The sequence below is a fragment of the Nerophis lumbriciformis genome, linkage group LG22 (assembly GCF_033978685.3).
Source record: "Nerophis lumbriciformis linkage group LG22, RoL_Nlum_v2.1, whole genome shotgun sequence".
Lineage (NCBI taxonomy): Eukaryota > Metazoa > Chordata > Actinopteri > Syngnathiformes > Syngnathidae > Nerophis > Nerophis lumbriciformis.
In genome coordinates this window covers 40157459-40180608 of record NC_084569.2, presented here as the reverse complement: position 1 = coordinate 40180608, position 23150 = coordinate 40157459, and the positions used below count along the sequence as shown (strand labels likewise).

Sequence of the window (23150 nt, the reverse complement as noted above, 5' to 3'; positions counted from 1 at the left end):
TGGGGTCGATAGAACGTTCGATAATTTCACTGAGTTCTGTTAGAAAAAATAGGAAGAAACGCCGAGCCGGAACCGCACGGCATTCTGGGGGGTGTAGGCAGAGGAAGGGCTTTGGCCTCTCAACCTATCAATATGAAACACTTATATCATGATACATTTTTTAGTCATATCGCCCAGCTTCCCGTAACTTCCTATCGAGCCATTCCGAATGCCATGCGCGAGGCTATTTATAGCACCGCTGCCAAGCCCGAGGCACCAGTTGCCATTGTTTCCAAACGAGCGAACGATCATGGAAAACTACGTGAATTGCACCTTGTGCAGACAAGATTTTTCGATCGGACACGGAGGAATTAGCGATGTAAAAGACCACGTTGGGACAAAAAAAACACAAGTCTAATGCCGTTGCTAGCGATACAAGTGGAAAACGTTCAACGTTTTTCGTCGCCCAAACAGATTCTTTGGATGTGATAAATGCCGAAGTTTTATTCACGGAGGCAATAATTGAGCATGGATTTCCAATCGCACTGGCTGATCACATGGGACAGTTAAATGTTTGTAATGCAACCTTTAAAAATCATTACGCGGTGATCGCGATCCCAAAAATAAACTTTTCTTGCATGATAATGTCCAGAAAAATTCGCTTTATATTACTATAGAGTCCTTTTAACGAATGAGTTTGATGGTTTATCACAAACCTTAAATGAAAGAAGTCCTTTGTTCTCCTGCACCATGCATGCGCTTTGGCCTTGCTTCGTGTTTGGTGCGCAATCCTGTCGGCTGTATTTCACAGCACGACATACTGTTAAAAGTGTTTATACTATTTATGCTTTCAAGTCCAAGTTGAAGAAATCTTGTTAAATGTTGACAGCATAACTACCAAAATACAGAAGTATGTCCTTAATATTTTTGCAGTGCTATTTCTGTTGAAAAGTTCAAATGATTACATTAGAGATGTGATGTGCCACTTTTCAAGTGTCTGATGGCTTATATTAATTTTCATTAATTTGTCATATTTTGAATTCTTTTGAAAGGCTTACAAAAAATACTACATTTGAATTCGTAATTCCATGCTATTGACAGGACTATTAATTTTAATGAAGTTAGCTTACCATGTTTACAGTATGATAATTGTGATAGAAATGTGAATTTTAGGCACAGAATATTTTTTACAATTGAACAAGGCAGTAGATTATACAAGCTTGGACAGAAAGTTAATAATGACACCAATTTTTTTTTTTTTATGGAATTGTTTAGTACTGTTTTACCATTTGTTTACTGTAAAAAGTGTTTATACTTTCAATTAACAAATTGAAGTCTTGTGAAAGGTTGACAGGATAACTGGCATTAACTGTCAAAATAATTTCAAACTATTAAAAAAAGTTAAAGTTAAAGTACCAATGATTGTCACGTTGTGAGTTCAAACCCCGGCCGAGTCATACCAAAGACTATAAAAATGGGACCCATTACCTCCCTGCTTGGCACTCAGCATCAAGGGTTGGAATTGGGGGTTAAATCACCAAAAATGATTCCCGGGCGCGGCCACCGCTGCTGCCCACTGCTCCCCTCACCTCCCAGGGGGTGATCATTGAAGTTTTTTTGTTTTTTTTTATTTATTTTTAATTTTTTATTTAAATCAACATAGAAAAAAACACACGATACACTTTCAACTAGTGCATCAACCCAGAAAAAAAAAACCCTCCCTCACCTATTCACACTCACACACACCCACTCACACAAAAGGGGTTGTTTCTTTCTGCCAACAATACTCTGGTTCCCACAACATGGACAACACTTCTGCAAGGGACACAACACAGTCCCTGAAGCACACTTGATTGTTTGTGCTGCTGGTCCACTAACATTTTCATTTAATTACTATTTTTTCTTTCTCTTCTCTCCCTTATGTAATTATTTTTATATTGTTTACTTTCCTTTTTATCCAAGAAAATATTTATTTATCCTATCTATAAAAAAATAAAAATAAAATAAAAAAGGAAAGAAAGGACCTTATCTTCACCAGACCTGGTTGTAAATGAAATTAGCTTTGTTTAAAGGTTTTTTTTTTGTTTTTTTTTTAAACCAGGTCCAGTCCAGATAATGTCCTTCATTCATGTACACTGAGAAAAAAAAAAAACAAACAAAAAAAAAAAAAAAACTGAAAATTTTGGAACACAACAGATTGCATATAATCTATAAACTAAATTACATTTTAAAAACAAAAACAAAAAAAGTATATACAGTCCAGCTTATGTTCAGGTCACTAAAAGTTAGGGAATACAACAACAGATAGCATATATTGGTTGGAATTGGGGGTTAAATCACCAAAAATGATTCCCGGGCGCGGCCACCGCTGCTGCCCACTGCTCCCCTCACCTCCCAGGGGGTGATCATTGAAGTTAGCTTACAGAATAAACATGTCAATCAACCCATATGATTTTTGCTGTAATATTTTTGTTTTGAAAAGTCACTGTGACTGATAGAAAAGTGATGGTTTTAGCAACATTTTAACCTGTCTGAATGCTAATAATCATTTTGCGTCGGGGGGCGAAGCCTGAACCCCCCACCAGGACTTTGTCCTGGACCTATCGGGGCCTGCGGCCCCTGGACCCTGGCTACTAGGTTTTTCTGATTTCAAAAGTTGGCAGGTATGCTATAGTGGCCTCGATAACGGGAACCGGTTCTCAAAAAGGGATTCGAGTCCATGGAATCGGTTCTTTTTCTTATCGAACAACCGGGAGAACCGGTTTCGAACATCATCCCTAGGCGTATGATGCTCAAAGCTACAACGTTGGGGTACAAAACTAAAGGATCCAGTTCCAAAAAGCATCCCAATCAGGGACAAGATCTTGAATGTACAAAAGAAGTAAAACGTTTGGACAGCCCTCATCTAAATGAATATGTTTGTGTGTGGTTTCCAGGATTTGCACAAAAACCTGGAGAAGAAGTTGGCAGAGTTCCACGAGAGGGAGGACTGCATCCTCTACGCCAGCTGTTTCGACGCCAACGCCGGACTGTTTGAGGTGCGTCACGCCCGCGTCCGCCGCAGCGCCCGTACCGCCATGTTGACCCCCGCGTCGCTCCCCTCGACAAGGTCCTGCTGGGTCCCGAGGACGCCGTGTTGTCCGACGAGCTCAACCACGCCTCCATCATCGACGGCATCCGTCTGTGTCGGGCCAAGCGGCTGCGCTACAAACACCTGGACCTCCGAGACCTGGAGAGCAAGCTCAAGGAGTCTCAGGTGTGGTCCCGTCCTCGGGTTGGTTAGCGTGGATGACAAGATGGCGTTGTTTTCTTCATGTAAACGCCTTTATTTTGAAGGAGAAGAGAGGAAGTGAGTCAGCGGGGGCCTCTTAAAGGGCCAGCATCAGTAGGAGTGTGTCCCATATTCAAAAGCAGTGAAGTTGTCAGGTTGTGTAAATGGTAAATAAAAAGAGAATACAACAAATCCTTAAATTCAATTGAATAGACTGCAAAGACAAGATATTTCATGTTCACACTGGAAAAATGGGTTATTTTTTGCAAATATTAGCTCATTTGGAATTTGAAGCCTGCAACATGTTTCAAAAAAAGCTGGCACAAGTGGCAAAAAAGAGTGAGAAAGTTGAGGAATGCTCGTCAAGGACTTATTTGGAACATCCCACAGGTGAACAGGCTAATTGGGAACAGGTGGGTGCCATGATTGGGTATAAAAGCAGCTCCCGTGAAATGCTCAGTCGTTCACAAACAAGGACGGGGGCGAGGGTCACCACTTTGTCAACAAATGCGTGAGAAAATTGTTTAAGAACAACATTTCTCAAGCAGCTATTGCAAGGAATTTAGGGATTTCGCCATCTACGCTCCGTAATATCATCAAAAGGTTCAGAGAATCTGGACATAAGCCATGATATTACACACCTTGGATCCCTCAGGTGGTACTGCATCAAAAAGCCACATCTGTGTGTAAAGGATATCACCACATGGGCTCAGGAACACTTCAGAAACCCACTGTCAGTAACTACAGTTGGTCGCTACATCTGTAAGTGCAAGTTAAAATCAAAATACATTGTGATAGCACGGACAAACATGCACAAAAACACTCCTACGGACATGTTTATTAAGTACGAATTGTTTTAGTTACATTGTAAAGCTGACAAAAACAATAACACACCTTTTCAGTGTATTTTTTTATATATTTTTTTACTTCTTGCATTATGGCTGTCTGCGAAGAAAAATTAACCGCACTTTTATAAACCGCAGGAAAAAAAGTAGCGGCTAATAGTCTGGAATTTACGGTAATCAAAGTCTTACATGCAGAAAACTATATAAAATATATACAAAAGGCAAAAGCAGTGAAGTTGTCACGTTGTGTAAATGGTAAATAAAAAGAGAATACAACAAATCCTTTTCAACTTATATTCAATTGAATAGACTGCAAAGACAAGATATTTCATGTTCACACTGAGAAACTTTGGTATTTTTTTGCAAATATTAGCTCATTTGGAATTTGAAGCCTGCAACATGTTTCAAAAAAGCTGGCACAAGTGGCAAAAAAGAGTGAGAAAGTTGAGGAATGCTCATCAAGGACTTATTTGGAACATCCCACAGGTGAACAGGCTAATTGGGAACAGGTGGAATGCTCAGTCATTCACAAACAAGGACGGGGGCGAGGGTCACCACTTTGTCGACAAATGCCTGAGCAAATTGTTTAAGAACAACATTTCTCAACAAGGAATTTAGCGATTTCACCATCTACGCTCCGTAATATCATCAAAAGGTTCAGAGAATCTGGACATAAGCCATGATATTACACACCTTGGATCCCTCAGGCGGTACCGCGTCAAAAAGCGACATCAGTGTGTAAAGGATATCACCACATGGGCTCAGGAACACTTCAGAAACCCACTGTCAGTAACTACAGTTGGTCGCTACATCTGTAAGTGCAAGTTAAAACTCTACTATGCAAAGCCAAAGCCATTTTATCAACAACACCCAGAAACGCCGCCGGCTTCGCTGGGCCCCGAGCTCATCTAAGATGGACTGAAGCAAAGTGGAAACGTTGTACTCTGGTCTGACGAGTCCACATTTCAAATTGTTTTCGGAAACTGTGGACGTCGTGCAGGGCCGGCCCGTGGCATAGGCCGTATAGGCAAATGCTAAGGGCGCCGTCCATCAGGGGGCGCCACGCCAGTGCCACAAATGTTGGAGAAAAAAAAAAGAAAAAAAAAAGTTGGTACTATTATTTCTAAATACAAAAAATAATCCAACGTTAATTAAAATGCAAAGTAAAGCCTATTTATTAGAAATATTATTTGTTACAACATTACGCCCCCCCCTCCTCCCCCCGCACGGTGCGCCCCCTCCCTTCCCGTATCATGACTCTTTTTGGACGTCACCACATCAAAAAATCAACACAAGATGTCAAAACGGCCAAAACTGTCAGGTGCCCAGGGAAGAAAAAAGAGAAAAGAAGAAGAGGAGAAACGAGAAAAGACAGAGGTAGCAGGTAGGTAACGTTAGCCTACATGAAATTATTTGTCTGTTACAGAATGTGATAGTAACCTGGCTTTTTAGCATTAAGCTAATGTTACATGATTCGGCAATTGCTAATCAATAAATAGCTTGTTCTGTTTTAACGTCGGGTTAATATTGTGGAGGGGGCTAAATTGTTATGGAAAATAATAATGTAACGTTAGGTAATTACAGTACTCCCACCTTACATTCCTCAGGGGCATTTGTATTAGATCTTTTAAGCCGGTGTTTTTTGTTGACATTGTTATTGCCTTCTGGTTAGCTAATGTTTGCCCTGCAGGTAATAGTCACTTTTCCACCCCTTTATATATTAGGTATAGTTGTATGTAAAAAAAAAAAAAGTCAAAGACAAAGCTATTCAGTTTCTTGTGAGTATATACACTTCACTGCCGATGTGGGGGGGGGGGGCGCCACCTAAAATCTTGCCTAGGGCGCCAGATTGGTTAGGGCCGGGGCCTGACGTCGTGTCCTCCGGACCAAAGAGGAAAAGAACCATACGGATTGTGCTAGGGTGAAAGTGTAAAAGGCAGCATGTGTGATGGTATGGGGGTGTATTAGTGGCCAAGACATGGGTAACTTACACATCTATGAAGGCACCATTAATGCTGAAAAGTACATACAGCTTTTGGAACAACATATGTTGCCACCCAAGCAACGTTATCATGGACGCCCCTGCTTATTTCAGCAAGACAATGCCAAGCCAGGTGTTACAACAGTGTGGCTTTGTCGTAAAAGAGTGCGGGTACTAGACTGGCCTGCCTGTAGTCCAGACATTGAAAATGTGTGAAGGCTAAAATATGAGAAGGGAGACTGTTGAACAACTTAAGCAAGAATGGGAAATAATTCCACTTCAAAAATGTGTCTCCTCAGTTCCCAAACCTTTACTGAGTGTTGTTAAAAGGAAAGGCCATGTAACACACTGGTAAAAATGTAACTTTTTTGCAATGTGTCGCTGCCATTAAATTCGAAGTTCATGATTATTTGCAAAAAGTAACAAAGTTTGTCAGTGTGAACATGAAATATCTTGTCTTTGCAGTCTATTCAATTGAATATAAGTTGAAAAGGATTTGTTGTACCGTATTTTCCGCACCATAAGGCGCCCTGGGTTATAAGCCGCGCCTTCAATGAACGGCATATTTCAAAACTTTGTCCACCTATAAGCCGCCCCGTGTTGTAAGCCGCATCTAACTGCGCTAAAGGAATGTCAAAAAAACAGTCAGATAGGTCAGTCAAACTTTAATAATATATTAAAAACCAGCGTGATGTGGGCGCGCATGGAGTCGTATATCAACATGGACAGAGCTGCGTGAAAAAAGCCACCCGGCCTCTTTGCGTAAACTTAAACTTACCTTAACCACTCGCTCATCTTTTCTTCATCCATCCCTTCGAGTTAGCTTTTATGATGACGCCGGCTGGAAAGGTCTCTTTTGGCAAGGTCTTCCTTTTGAATATCACCATGGGTGGAAGTTTCTGGCCATTAGCATGGCAAGCTAGAACCACAGTGAAGGATGACTTCTCATTCCCTGTGGTGCGAATATTCACCGTACGTGCTCCCGTTGTATCCACAGTGCGGTTCACAGGAATATCAGTTGCTGTGAAATAGTAGTCCGTGTGCGGATGGAGAGATTGCGTCTTTTCATGAACCGGATACCTGTCGCTTAGTAGGAGCCATTTTGTGGTCTTTACAGATGTAAACACACAAAGGAAATGAAACGGTAATATCCGCGCGCTTTTTCTTCTTCTACGCGGGCGGGTGGTTGCTTACAGTAGAAGAAGAAGCGCTTCCTGTTCTATGGGGGCGGGTGCTTACCTTGGCGGTTGCTTGCGTAGAAGAAGAAGCGCTTCCTGTTCTACCGGGAAAAAAGATGGCGGCTGTTTACCGAAGTTGCGAGACCGAAACTTTATGAAAATGAATCTTAATATTAATCCATATATAAAGCGCACCGGGTTATAAGCCGCACTGTCAGCTTTTGAGAAAATTTGTGGTTTTTAGGTGCGGCTAATAGTGCGGAAAATACGGTATTCTCTTTTTATTTACCATTTACACAACGTGACAACTTCACTGATTTTGACTTTTGTACATTAGGAAAAATTGATCCAACCTTTTTTATTTCAATTATTTTTATTTAATCTGTTTGCTCTTCCACACAATTCAAAGGAGATCTGCACTTTTTTTTAGGAATGTTACCATCATTTAGCGTAATTTCCGCACTACAAGCCGCTGTGAAACATGCGGCTTGTAAAACGGTGTGGCTAATTTATGGATTATTTTTCGCACTTTTAGGTGTGTTTTTGTTTGTGCTACAGCGCCATCTTTCAACATTTTTTTTAACCTACTTCGAGTACATTTGTCGTTCGGTCTTCCAGCTGTCCATAGCGGTTCTACTCGTACGAATTCTTCATTCGTCACTCCAAGTTTTACAATATAACTAAAACTATTCTTACTTACTAAACCGTCCCATGCTATCGTAAAGTAATGAAGCTAGTAAATGTAACGATTGGAATAAAACTCAATTTATTATTATTATTATTATTCAACATTTAAATCTCTAGATCAACTTCAGGTCTATCTATGGATATAAAGTTTGTCAAAAACACAAAATATGCAATAATTTCCCAAAAATAAATTTTAGAGTGAAACGTTTGACGTGAAGTCATTGGAGTCTTAAATAGGTGAATGATTTATAACATTGCTTTTAATTTATTATTATTTTTTGACCAATGACCATTTAAAAAAAAAAACACTAAAATTCTTGGGGATCCAAAAGGGTCCCACTCATAAAAGTGTTAAAAATGAGCCTTTTTCTTTTCTCGCATTATGCCTTTTTTGTCAAAGAAAACTTTGTTTCTTATGGCAAACAAACAAAACATGCAATATTTTACCCCCAGAAACATTTCAAAGTGAAACAAAAGATGTGAATAATATGTGAATAATTCATAACAACACTGCTTTTAATTTATTATTATTTTTTGATAAATGACCATTTAAAGAAAAACCAAAAAAAACATTTGCAGTTCGGTCTTCCAGCCTTCCATAGCGTTTCTACTCGTACGGATTCTTCATTCGTCACTCCAAGCAACGTTTGCAAGTTTTACAATATAACTAAAACTATTCTTACTTACTAAACCGTCCCATGCTATCGTAAAGTAATGAAGCTAGTAAATGTAACGATTGGAATAAAACTCAATTTATTATTATTATTATTATTATTATTATTCAACGTTTAAATGTCTAGATCAACTTCAGGTCTATCTATGGATATAAAGTTTGTCAAAAACACAAAATATGCAATAATTTCCCAAAAATAAATTTTAGAGTGAAACGTTTGACGTGAAGTCATTGGAGTCTTAAATAGGTGAATAATTTATAACATTGCTTTTAATTTATTATTATTTTTTGACCAATGACCATTTTAAAAAAAACACTAAAATTCTTGGGGATCCAAAAGGGTCCCACTCATAAAAGTGTTAAAAATGAGCCTTTTTCTTTTCTCGCATTATGCCTTTTTTGTCAAAGAAAACTTTGTTTCTTATGGCAAACAAACAAAATATGCAATATTTTACCCCCAGAAACATTTCAAAGTGAAACAAAAGATGTGAATAATATGTGAATAATTCATAACAACACTGCTTTTAATTTATTATTATTTTTTGATCAATGACCATTTAAAAAAAACAAAAAAAAAACATTTGCAGCCGTCCATAGCGTTTCTACTCGTATGAATTCTTCATTCATCACTCCAAGCAACGTTTGCAAGTTTTACAATATAACTAAAACAATTCTTACTTACTAAAGCGTCCCATGTGTGATGTCTGTAGGAGTGTTTTCACGCATTTTGTACGTGCTATCGCAATGTGATGAAGCTAGTAAATGGAACGATTGGAATAAAACTCCATGTAAAGGAGTAAAAGTAGCGTTTCTTCTTCTCATAAATACTCAAGTAAAAGTATGTTGCATTAAAACTACACAATTTACACGAAAAGTTACTTAAGTAAATGCAACGAAATAACTTCCCGCCTCTGGTAATAAGCACATACTAAAAGTCTAAATTGAGCACAAAAAGTCAGAAATATGAGGTAAAAAATCTAAATTGAGAATAAAAAGTCGGAAATATGAGGTGAAAAGTCTAAATTTTATTTTTTTTAAAGTCAGAAATATGAGGTAAAAAGTTTGAATTGAGAATAACAAGTCAGAAATTAGGTAAAAAAATCTAAATTGAGTACAGAAAGTGTAAAATATGAGGTAAAAAGTCTAAATTAAGGACAAAAAGTCAGAAATATGAGGTAAACAGTGTAAATTGAGTACAAAGAGTCAGAAATATGAGGTAAAAAGTCTAAATTGAGTACAAAAAGTCTGAATTATCAGGTGAAAAGTCTAAGTTGAGTACAAAAAATCAGAAATATGAGGTAAAAAGTCTAAATTAAGAACAAGTCAGAATTGAGGTAAAAAGTCTAAATTGTATTTGAAAAAAGTCAGAAATATGAGGTAAAATGTCTAAATTGAGTACAAAAAGTCAAATATGAGGTTACAAGTCTAAATTGAGAATAACAAGTCAGATATATGAGGTGACAAGTCTAAATTGAGTACAAAAAGTCAGAATTGAGGTAAAAAGTCTAAATTGTATTTGAAAAAAGTCAGAAATATGAGGTAAAAAGTCTAAGTTGAGTACAAAAAGTCAGAAATATGAGGTAAAAAGTCTAAATTAAGTACAAAAAGTCAGAATTATGAGGTGACAAGTCTAAATTGAGTACAAAAAGTCAGAATTATGAGGTAAAAAATCTAAATTGAGAATAAAAAGTCGGAAATATGAGGTGAAAAGTCTAAATTGAGTACAAAAAGTCAGAATTATGAGGTGAAAAGTCTAAATTTAATTTTTTTTAAAGTCAGAAATATGAGGTAAAAAGTCTAAATTGAGAATAACAAGTCAGAAATTAGGTAAAAAAATCTAAATTGAGTACAGAAAATGTAAAATATGAGGTAAAAAGTCTAAATTACAGACAAAAAGTCACAAGTATGAGGTAAACAGTGTAAATTGAGCACAAAGAGTCAGAAATATGAGGTAAAAAGTCTAAATTGAGTACAAAATGACTGAATTATCAGGTGAAAAGTCTAAGTTGAGTACAAAAAGTCAGAAATATGAGGTAAAAAGTCTAAATTAAGAACAAGTCAGAATTGAGGTAAAAAGTCTAAATTGTATTTGAAAAAAGTCAGAAATATGAGGTAAAAAGTCTAAATTGAGTACAAAAAGTCAGAAATATGAGGTAAAACGTCTAAATTGAGTACAAAAAGTCAAATATGAGGTGACAAGTCTAAATTGAGAATAACAAGTCAGATATATGAGGTATAAAGCCTAAATTGAGAATAACAAGTCAGAAATATGAAGTAAAAAAATCTAAATTGAGTACAAAAAGTCATATATGAGGTAAAAAGTCTAAATTGAGAACAAAAAGTCAGAATTATGAGATAAAAAGTCTAAATTGTATTTTTTAAAAGTCAGAAATATGAGGTAAAAAGTCTAAATTAAGAACAAGTCAGAATTGAGATAAAAAGTCTAAATTGTATTTGAAAAAAGTCAGAAATATGAGGTAAAAAGTCTAAATTGAGTACAAAAAGTCAGAATATGAGGTAAAAAGTCTAAGTTGAGTACAAAAAGTCAGAAATATGAGGTAAAAAGTCTAAATTAAGAACAAGTCAGAATTGAGATAAAAAGTCTAAATTGTATTTGAAAAAAGTCAGAATTATGAGGTGAAAAGTCTAAATTGAGTACAAAAAGTAAGAATTGAGGTAAAAAGTCTAAATTGTATTTGAAAAAAGTCAGAAATATGAGGTAAAAAGTCTAAATTGAGTACAACAAGTCAGAAATATGAGGTGACAAGTCTAAATTGAGTACAAAAAGTCATATATGAGGTAAAAAGTCTAAATTGAGAACAAAAATTCAGATATATGAGGTAAAAAGTCTAAGTTGAGTGCAACAAGTCAGAAATATGAGGTAAAAAGTCTAAATTGAGTACAAAAAGTCAGAAATATGAGGTAAAAAGTCTAAATTGAGTACAAGTCAGAAATATGAGGTAAAAAGTCTAAATTGAGTACACAAAGTCAGAAATATGAGGTAAAAAATCTAAATTGAGGACATACAGTCAGAAATATGAGGTAAAAAGTCTAAATTGAGTACACAAAGTCAGAAATATGAGGTACAAAGTCTAAATTGAGAATAACATGTCAGAAATATGAGGTAAAAAGTCTAAATTGAGAACAAAAAGTCAGAAATATGAGGTACACGGTCTAAATTGAGAATAACAAGTCAGAAATATGAGGTAAAAAATCTAAATTGAGTACAAAAAGTCAGAATTATGAGGTAAAAAGTCTAAATTGTATTTTTAAAAAGTCAGAAATGTGAGGTATAAAGTCTAAATTGAGTACAAGTCAGAAATATGAGGTAAAAAGTCTAAATTGTATTTGAAAAAAGTCAGAAATATGAGGTAAAAAGTCTAAATTGAGTACAAGTCAGAAATATTAGGTAAAAAGTCTAAATTGAGTACACAAAGTCAGAAATATGAGGTATAAAGTCTAAATTGAGAATAACAAGTCAGAAATTTTAGGTAAAAAAATCTAAATTGAGTACAAAAAGTCATATATGAGGTAAAAAGTCTAAATTGTATTTGAAAAAAGTCAGAAATATGAGGTAAAAAGTCTAAATTGAGTACAACAAGTCAGAAATATGAGGTAAAAAGTCTAAATTGAGTACACAAAGTCAGAAATATGAGTTATAAAGTCTAAATTGAGAATAACAAGTCAGAAATATGAGGTAAAAAAATCTAAATGGAGTACAAAAAGTCATATATGAGGTAGAAAGTCTAAATTGAGAACCAAAAGTCAGATATATGAGGTAAAAAGTGTAAATTGAGTACAAAAAGTCAGAATTATGAGATAAAAAGTCTAAATTGTATTTTTAAAAAGTCAGAAATATGAGGTAGAAAGTCTAAATTGAGGACATACAGTTAGAAATATTAAGTAAAATGTCTAAATTGAGGACAAAAAGTCAGAAATGGGAGGTAAAAAGTCTAAATTGAGGACATACAGTCAGAAATATTAGTTAAAAATTCTAAATTGAGGACAAAAAGTCAGAAATATGAGGTAAAAAGTCTAAATTGAGGACATACAGTCAGAAATATTATTTAAAAATTCTAAATTGAGGACAAAAAGTCATATATGAGGTAAAAAGTCTAAATTGAGAACCAAAAGTCAGATATATGAGGTAAAAAGTCTAAATTGAGTACAAAAAGTCAGAATTATGAGATAAAAAGTCTAAATTGTATTTTTTTAAAGTCAGAAATATGAGGTAGAAAGTCTAAATTGAGGACATACAGTTAGAAATATTAAGTAAAAAGTCTAAATTGAGGACAAAAAGTCAGAAATATGAGGTAAAAAGTCTAAATTGAGGACAAAAAGTCAGAAATATGAGGTAAAAAGTCTAAATTGTGAATAACAAGTCAGAAATGTGAGGTAAAAAGTGTAAATTGAGAACAAAAAGTCAGAAATATGATGTAAAATGTCTAAATTGAGCACAAAAAGTCAGAAATATGATGTAAAAAGTCAAATATGAGATGGGGAAAAATGTGAATAAGAAAAAAATAACTAAGATATAAAAAATAACAAAATTATTAGATAAATCGAAATTATGAAAATACAGGTCAAAATTATGAGATAAGAAAATCCAAATTATGAAAAAATATGTCATGAGAAATTAGTCAAAATTGGGGGGAAAAAAATCATAATTATAAGGTAAAAAATAAAACCTGGTAATAAGCACAGACTTACAGTAAAAACACTTTGTAGGGCGCACCATAATGAAAACAGCTTTCATAGCACTGCCATCTAATGTCTTGGAAGTGCAACTGCATTGCAAACATGACTCAAACGTAATAAGGAAACAAGATACAACAACAATTATCTTAATCCTCTTATTTTGAAAGAATACAATTGTATGATCAAACAACAAACATTTACTAACACACACAAAAGTACAGAAAATTGGTACCGGTTTCCAGATACCGTCAATTGGTAGAGAATCGGTTCAAATGTGAACACACACACACACACACACACACACACACACTTAGAGTGTGTATGACTGTCAGGATTTGTCCCCGTCAGTCCTCTCGCATGCGGCTGGTGGTGACAGACGGGGTCTTCTCCATGGACGGGGACGTGGCCCCTCTCGTAGGAATCTGTGACCTGGCGGAGCAGTACGGGGCCATGGTGTTCATCGATGAATGTCACGCCACCGGCTTCCTGGGCCCCCGGGGCAGGCAAGTAGAAGAGGAGGAACATGTACTTTATTTCAGAACAAAAGTAGTGAGAATGTTGTTGTTGTAATGCACACTGCTGAATAATATATCATCAAATATGTGTTGTCCCTCTGACTAATTGACACTTGAAATCTTTATAATTCAATTCATAATTAATATCAGGAGTGTCCAAACTTTTTACACTTTTTAACTTTGTTTTTTAATGGCAAACACACAAAATATGCAAGATATTACCTCAAAAACATGTCAAAGTGTAATAGTTGATGTGAAGTCATTGGAGCCTTAAATAGCTCAATAATTCATAACAACTTTGATTTTAATTCATTATTATTTTTTGAGTAATGACAATTTAAAAAAAAAAAAAAAAAAAAAAAAAAAATTCTTAGGGATCCCAAAGGGCCCCACTCATAAAAGTGTTAAAAATAAGCCTTTTTTTTTAAACTTTATTTTTCCCTTTTTGTCTAAGAAAACTTTGTTGTTTTTTTAAATGTTAAAACATTTCAAAGTGTAATATTTGATGTGAAGTCATTGGAGCCTTAAATAGGTCAATAATTCATAACAACATTGATTTTAATTCATTATTATTTTTTGAGCAATGACAGTTTAAAAAAAATAAAAAATTCTTAGGGATCCCAAAGGGTCTTACTCATAAAAGTGTTAAAAATAAGCCTTTTTTTTGCCCTTTTTGTCTAAGAAAACTTTGTTTTTTAAAATTTTAAAAACACGAAATATACACTATTTTACCCCAAAAACATTTCAAAGTGTAATATTTGATGTGAAGTCATTGGAGCCTTAAATATGTCAATAATTCATTATTAAAACAAATAAATAAATACATTCTTAGGGATCCTAAAGGGTCCTACTCATAAAAGTGTTAAAAATGAACCTTTTTTAAACTTTCATTATGCCCTTTTTGTCAAAGACAACTTTTTTTTTTTTTAATGTTAAACACACAAAATATGCAATATTTTACCACAAAAACATGTCAAAGTGTAATATTTTATGTGAAGTCATTGGAGCCTTAAACAGCTCAATAATTCATGACATTGATCTTTGATTTATTATTATTTTTTGAGCAATGACAGTTTAAAAAAAATAAATAAAAATTCTTAGGGATCCCAAAGGGCTCCACTCATAAAAGTGTTAAAAATAAGCCTTTTTTTTAAACTTTATTTTGCCCTTTTTGTCTAAGAAAACTGTTTTTTTTAAATGTGAAAACATTTCAAAGTGTAATATTTGATGTGAAGTCATTGGAGCCTTAAACAGCTCAATAATTCATGACAAATTGATTTTAATTCATTATTATTTTTTGAGCAATGACAGTTTAAAAAAAAAAAAAATTCTTAGGGATCCCAAAGGGTCTTACTCATAAAAGTGTTAAAAATAAGCCTTTTTTAAACTTTATTTTGCCCTTTTTGTCTAAGAAAACTTTGTTTTTTAAAATTTTTAAAACACAAAATATACACTATTTTACCCCAAAAACATTTCAAAGTGTAATATTTGATGTGAAGTCATTGGAGTCTTAAATATGTCAATAATTCTTTATTAAAACAAATAAATAAATAAATTCTTAGGGATCCCAAAGGGTCCTACTCAAAAGTGTTAAAAATGAGCCTTTTTTTAAACTTTCAGTATGCCCTTTTTGTCTAAGAAAAAATGTTTTTTTTATGGCAAACACACAAAATATGCAATATTTTACCCCAAAAATATTTCAAAGTGGAATTTTTGATGATGATTTTTGAATATTTCAATAATTCATAACATTGATTTTAACTCTTTATTTTTTGGGCAATGACAGTTTATAAAAACCCAACAATTTTTTGGGATCCCAAAGGGCCCCACTCATAAAAGTGTTAAAAAATAAGCCTTTTTTAACTTTCATTATGCCTTTTTTGTCAAAGACAACTTTAAAAAAAAATATTAAACACACACAATATGCAATATTTTACCACAAAAACATTTCAAAGTGTAATATTTGATGTGAAGTCATTGGAGCCTTAAATATGTCAATAATTCATAACAACTTTGATTTTAATTCATTATTATTTTTTGAGCAATGACAGTTTAAAAAAAAAAATTCTTAGGGATCCCAAAGGGTCCTTCTCATAAAAGTGTTAAAAATAAGCCTTTTTTTAAACTTTATTTTGCCCTTTTTGTCTAAGAAAACTTTGTTTTTTTTTTAAATGTTAAAACATTTCAAAGTGTAATATTTGATGTGAAGTCATTGTAGCCTTAAATAGGTCAGTAATTCATAACAACATTGATTTTAATTCATTATTATTTTTTGAGCAATGACAGTTAAAAAAATAATTGTTTTTTAATTCTTAGGGATCCCAAAGGGTCCCACTCATAAAAGTGTTAAAAATAAGCCTTTTTTTTTTTTGAACTTTATTTTGCCCTTTTTGTCTAAGAAAACTTTGTTTTTTAAAATTTTAAAAACACAAAATATACACTATTTTACCCCAAAAACATTTCAAAGTGTAATATTTGATGTGAAGTCATTGGAGCCTTAAATATGTCAATAATTCATTATTAAAACAAATAAATAAATAAATTCTTAGGGATCCCAAAGGGTCCTACTCATAAAAGTGTTAAAAATAAGCCTTTTTTAAACTTTCATTATGCCCTTTTTGTCAAAGACAACTTTTTTTTTTTTAAATGTTAAACACACAAAATATGCAATATTTTACCACAAAAACATTTCAAAGTGTAATATTTGTTGTGAAGTCATTAGAGCCTTAAACAGCTCAATAATTCATAACATTGATCTTTGATTTATTATTATTTTTTGAGCAATGACAGTTTAAAAAAAAAAAAAAAAAAAAAAAAAAATTCTTAGGGATCCCAAAGGGCTCCACTCATAAAAGTGTTAAAAATAAGCCTTTTTTTTAAACTTTATTTTGCCCTTTTTGTCTAAGAAAACTGTTTGTTTTAAATGTTAAAACATTTCAAAGTGTAATATTTGATGTGAAGTCATTGGAGCCTTAAATATGTCAATAATTCATTATTAAAACAAATAAATAAATACATTCTTAGGGATCCCAAAGGGTCCTACTCATAAAAGTGTTAAAAATGAGCCTTTTTTTAATTTTCAGTATGCCCTTTTTGTCTAAGAAAAAATGTTTTTTTATGGCAAACACACAAAATATGCAATATTTTACCCCAAAAATATTTCAAAGTGGAATTTTTGATGATGATTTTTGAATATTTCAATAATTCATAACATTGATTTTAACTCTTTATTTGTTGGGCAATGACAGTTTATAAAAACCCAACAACAAATTTTTGGGATCCAAAAGGGCCCCACTCATAAAAGTGTTAAAAATAAGCCTTTTTAAAATTTTCATTATGCCCTTTTTGTCAAAGACAACTTTTAAAAAAAAAATGTAAAACACACAAAATATGCAATATTTTACCACAAAAACATGTCAAAGTGTAATATTTGATGTGAAGTCATTGAAGCCTTAAACAGCTCAATAATTCATAACATTGATCTTTGATTTATTATTATTTTTTGGGCAATGACATTTTTTTTAAATCCCACTAAAATTCTTAGGGATCCCAAAGGGTCGCACTCAAAGAAGTGTTAAAAATAAGCCTTTTTTAACTTTATTTTGCCCTTTTTGTCTAAGAAAACTTTTTTTTTTTTTAATGTTAAAAACATTACAAAGTGTAATATTTGATGTGAAGTCATTGGAGCCTTAAACAGCTCACTAATTCATGACAAATTGATTTTAATTCATTATTATTTTTTGAGCAATGACAGTTTAAAAAAACAAAAAATTCTTAGGGATCCTAAAGGGTCTTACTCATAAAAGTGTTAAAAATAAGCCTTTTTTTAACTTTATTTTGCCCTTTTTGTCTAAGAAAACTTTGTTTTTAAAAATTTTAAAAACACAAAATATACACTATTTTACCCCAAAAACATTTTAAAGTGTAATATTTGATGTGAAGTCATTGGAGCCTTAAATATGTCAATAATTCATTATTAAAACAAATAAATAAATAAATTCTTAGGGATCCCAAAGGGTCCTACTCATAAAAGTGTTAAAAATTAGCCTTTTTTTAATTTTCAGTATGCCCTTTTTGTCTAAGAAAAAATGTTTTTTATGGCAAACACACAAAATATGCAATATTTTACCCCAAAAATATTTCAAAGTGGAATTTTTGATGATGATTTTTGAATATTTCAATAATTCATAACATTGATTTTAACTCTTTATTTTTTGGGCAATGACAGTTTATAAAAACCCAACAACAATTATTTGGGATCCAAAGGGCCCCACTCATAAAAGTGTTAAAAATAAGCCTTTTTTAAAATTTTCATTATGCCCTTTTTGTCAAAGAAAACTTTTTTTTTTAAATGTAAAACACGCACATTTTTTTAATGTAAAACACACAAAATATGCAATATTTTACCAAAAACATTTCAAAGTGTAATATTTGATGTGAAGTCATTGAAGCCTTAAACAGCTTAATAATTCATAACATTGATCTTTGATTTATTATTATTTTTTGGGCAATGAAATTTTTTTTAAATCCCACTAAAATTCTTAGGGATCCCAAAGGGTCGCACTCAAAGAAGTGTTAAAAATAAGCCTTTTTTAACTTTATTTTGCCCTTTTTGTCTAAGAAAACTTTTTTTTTTTAAATGTTAAAAACATTTCAAAGTGTAATATTTGATGTGAAGTCATTGGAGCCTTTAACAGCTCACTAATTCATGACAAATTGATTTTAATTCATTATTATTTTTTGAGCAATGACGGTTTAAAAAAAATAAAAAATTCTTAGAATTCCCAAAGGGTCTTACTCATAAAAGTGTTAAAAATAAGCCTTTTCTTTTTAACTTTATTTTGCCCTTTTTGTCGAAGAAAACGTTGTTTTTTTAAATTTTAAAAACACAAAATATACACTATTTTACCCCAAAAACATTTCAAAGTGTAATATTTGATGTGAAGTCATTGGAGCCTTAAATATGTCAATAATTCATTATTAAAACAAATAAATAAATACATTCTTAGGGATCCCAAAGGGTCCTACTCATAAAAGTGTTACAAATGAGCCTTTTTTTAATTTTCAGTATGCCCTTTTTGTCTAAGAAAAAATGTTTTTTTATGGCAAACACACAACATATGCAATATTTTACCCCAAAAATATTTCAAAGTGGAATTTTTGATGATGATTTTTGAATATTTCAATAATTCATAACATTGATTTTAAGTCTTTATTTTTTGGGCAATGACAGTTTATAAAAACCCAACAACAATTCTTTGGGATCCCAAAGGGCCCCACTCATAAAAGTGTTAAAAATAAGCCTTTTTTATCTTTCATTATGCCCTTTTTTTCAAATACAACTTTTTTTTTTTTTAAATGTTAAACACACAAAATATGCAATATTTTACCACAAAAACATTTCAAAGTGTAATATTTGATGTGAAGTCATTGGAGCCTTAAATAGGTCAATAATTCATAACATTGATCTTTGATTTATTATTATTTTTTGAGCAATGACAGTTTAAAATTTTTTTTAAAAAATTCTTAGGGATCCCAAAGGGCCCCACTCATAAAAGTGTTGAAAATAAGCCTTTTTTTTAACTTTAATTTTGCCCTTTTTGTCTAAGAAAACAGTTTTTTTAAATGTTAAAACATTTCAAAGTGTAATATTTGATGTGAAGTCATTGGAGCCTTAAACAGCTCAATAATTCATGACAAATTGATTTTAATTCATTATTATTTTTTGAGCAATGACAGTTTAAAAAAAAAAAAAAAAAAATCTTAGGGATTCCAAAGGGCCCTACTCATAAAAGTGTTAAAAATAAGCATTTTTTTTAACTTTATTTTGCCCTTTTTGTCTAAGAAAACTTTGTTTTTTTAAAACACAAAATATACACTATTTTACTCCAAAAACATGTCAAAGTGTAGTATTTGATGTGTAGTCATTGGAGCTTTAAATATGTCAATAATTCATAACAACATTGATTCATTATTATTTTTTGAGCAATGACAGTTTAAAAAAATACATTAAAATTTTTTCTTAGGGATCCCTAAGGGTCCTACTCATAAAAGTGTTAAAAATAAGCCTTTTTTAACTTTCATTATGCCCTTTTTGTCAAAGAAAAATTTGTTTTTTATGGCAAACACAAAATATGCAATATTTTACCCCAAAAAGATTTCAAAGTGGAATTTTTGATGATGATTTTTGAATATTTAAATAATTCATAACATTGATTTTAACTCTTTATTTGTTGGGCAATGTCAGTTTAAAAAATCCCACTAAAATTCTTAGGGATCCCAAAGGGCCCCACTCTTAAAAGTGTTAAAAATTAGCCTTTTTTAATTTTCATTATGCCCTTTTTGTCAAAGAAAACTCTTTTTTTTAAATGTTAAACACACAAAATATGCAATAATTCACCACAAAAACATTTTAAAGGCAATATTTGATGTGAAGTCATTGGAGCCTTAAATAGGTCAATAATTCATAACATTGATTTTTGATTTATTATTATTTTTTGGGCTATGACAGTTTAAAAAAATCCCACTAAAATTCTTAGGGATCCTAATGAGTCGCACTCATAAAAGTGTTAAAAATAAGCCTTTTTTAACTTTATTTTGCCCTTTTTGTCTAAGAAAACTTTGGGTTTTTAAAATGTGTTTTTGGCCGCCCCTGATTATTCTAAATCAACGATGAAGTAAAAGTATGTGCGTGATGAAGAAAGTTGTGTTTGCAGAGGAACTGATGAGCTCCTGGGCGTGATGGAGCGTGTTGACATCGTCAACTCCACCCTGGGAAAAGCCCTGGGTGGTGCAGCTGGTGTGTTTCCTCCTGTTTGCTCCACTAAAGTGCAGCCATGCTCCAAGATGACTAACCAGTAACGTGTGTGTGTGTGTGTGTCCAGGTGGTTACACGGTGGGCCCCAAGCCCCTCATCGACCTGCTGAGGCAGCGTTCTCGGCCCTACCTCTTCTCCAACTCCCTCCCTCCTCCCGTGGTGGGGTGTGCCACGCGGGCGGTGGATCTGCTGCTGGCCTCCAGTGACATTGCCCACACCATGTCTGCCAAGACCATGAGGTACCACTCATCACTTGTTATCTCTTTTATCATTTCAACATTTTTATCTCATCATTAGGATTTCTAATCTCATCTTTCCATCATTTAGATTTTTATTATCACATAATTATTTTCATTTCATATTCAACTTTTTTCTCAATTTAGACTTTTTATCTAGAATTATGACTTTTTATCTCACTTGAAGTGTATCTCATAAGTTTGACTTTATCATAATTATGACTTTATATCTCAAATTAAATTTTTTCCCTCATAATTATGAGGGAAAAATTTCTACAAATTTTTCATAAAAATATTTTCATAATTTGGATTTTTTTTATGTCATTATGACCTGTATTTTCATCATTTCCATGTATCTCATAATTTTGTTATTTGTTTATCTAATAGTTAATTTTTTTAATCAACAATTTTCCCCCATCTCATATTCGACTTTTTTCCTCATATTTTAGATTTTTTTTTCTCAATTTAGACTTATTACCTCATATATTTGACTTTTTGTATTCAATTTAGACTTATTACCTCATATTTCTGACTTTTTTTCTCAATATATATTTTTTACCTCATATTTCTGACTTTTTAAAAATAAAATGTAGACTTTTTACCTCATATTTCTGACTTTTTCCCCCTCAATTTAGACTTTTTGCCTCATATTTCCGACTTTTAGTTTCCAAAATTTAGACTTTTTACCTCATATTTCTGACTTTTTGTTCTCAATTTAGACTTTTTACCTCATTTCTGACTTTTAGTTTCCTAAATTTAAACTTTTTTCCTCATATTTCTGACTTTTTGTACTCAATTTAGACTTTGTACCCCATTTCTGACTTTTTCCCCCTCAATTTAGACTTTTTGCCTCATATTTCTGACTTTTAGTTTCCTAAATTTAGACTTTTTACCTCATATTTCTGACTTTACTTTGTCAATTTATACCTTTTACCTCATATATTTCTGACTTTAAAAAAATAAAATTTTGACTTTTTACCTCAGATTTCTGACTTTTTGTTTTCAATTTAGACTTTTTACCTCATTTCTGACTTTTAGTTTCCTAAATTTAAACTTTTTTCTTCATATTTCTGACTTTTTCTACTCAATTTAGACTTTGTACCTCATATTTCTGACTTTTAGTTTCCTAAATTTAGACTTTTTACCTCATATTTCTGACTTTTTTCCCCTCAGTTTAGACTTTTTGCCTCATATTTCTGACTTTTATTTTCCTAAATTTAGACTTTTTACCTCATATTTCTGACTTTTTCCCCTCAATTTAGACTTTTTGCCTCATATTTCTGACTTTTAGTTTCCAAAATTTAGACATTTTACCTCATATTTCTGACTTTTTGTTCTCAATTTAGACTTTTTACCTCATTTCTGAAGTTTAGTTTCCTAAATTTAGACTTTTTACCTCATATTTCTGACTTTTTTTCTCTGAATTTAGACTTTTTGCCTCATATTTCTGACTTTTGGTTTCCAAAATTTAGACTTTTTACCTCATATTTCTGACTTTTTGTACTCAATTTAGACTTTTTGCCTCATATTTCTGACTTTTAGTTTCCTAAATTTAGACTTTTTACCTCATATTTATGACTTTACTTTGTCAATTTATATTTTTTACCTCATATTTCTGACTTTAAAAAAATAAAATTTTGACTTTTTACCTCAGATTTCTGACTTTTTGTTCTCAATTTAGACTTTTTACCTCATTTCTGACTTTTAGTTTCCTAAATTTAAACTTTTTTCTTCATATTTCTGACTTTTTCTACTCAATTTAGACTTTGTAGCTCATATTTCTGACTTTTAGTTTCCTAAATTTAGACTTTTTACCTCATATTTCTGACTTTTTTCCCCTCAGTTTAGACTTTTTACCTCATATTTCTGACTTTTTCCCCTCAATTTAGACTTTTTGCCTCATATTTCTGACTTTTAGTTTCCAAAATTTAGACATTTTACCTCATATTTCTGACTTTTTGTTCTCAATTTAGACTTTTTACCTCATTTCTGACTTTGTTTCCTAAATTTAAACCTTTTACCTCATATTTCTGACTTTTTTCCCTCAATTTAGACTTTTTGCCTCATATTTCTGACTTTTAGTTTCCTAAATTTAGACTTTTTACCTCATATTTCTGACTTTACTTTCTCAATTTATACTTTTTACCTCATATTTCTGACTTTAAAAAAATAAAATTTTGACTTTTTACCTCAGATTTCTGACTTTTTGTTCTCAATTTAGACTTTTCGCCTCATATTTCTGACTTTTAGTTTCCTAAATTTAAACTTTT

The 23150-nt window shown here is 32.3% G+C and overlaps 1 protein-coding gene across 1 annotated transcript in view; it reads left to right on the top strand.

Annotated features, from left to right (window-relative positions):
• The window catches only part of gcat (glycine C-acetyltransferase), a 40989-nt gene that overhangs the window by 16846 nt on the left and 993 nt on the right, over nt 1-23150 (top strand). The window contains exons 3-7 of the mRNA XM_061973868.2: nt 2916-3017; nt 3089-3235; nt 13661-13815; nt 20544-20626; nt 20712-20883. Coding sequence (XP_061829852.1) covers nt 2916-3017; nt 3089-3235; nt 13661-13815; nt 20544-20626; nt 20712-20883 — 659 coding nt within the window. The remainder of the gene's footprint in view (nt 1-2915; nt 3018-3088; nt 3236-13660; nt 13816-20543; nt 20627-20711; nt 20884-23150) is intronic.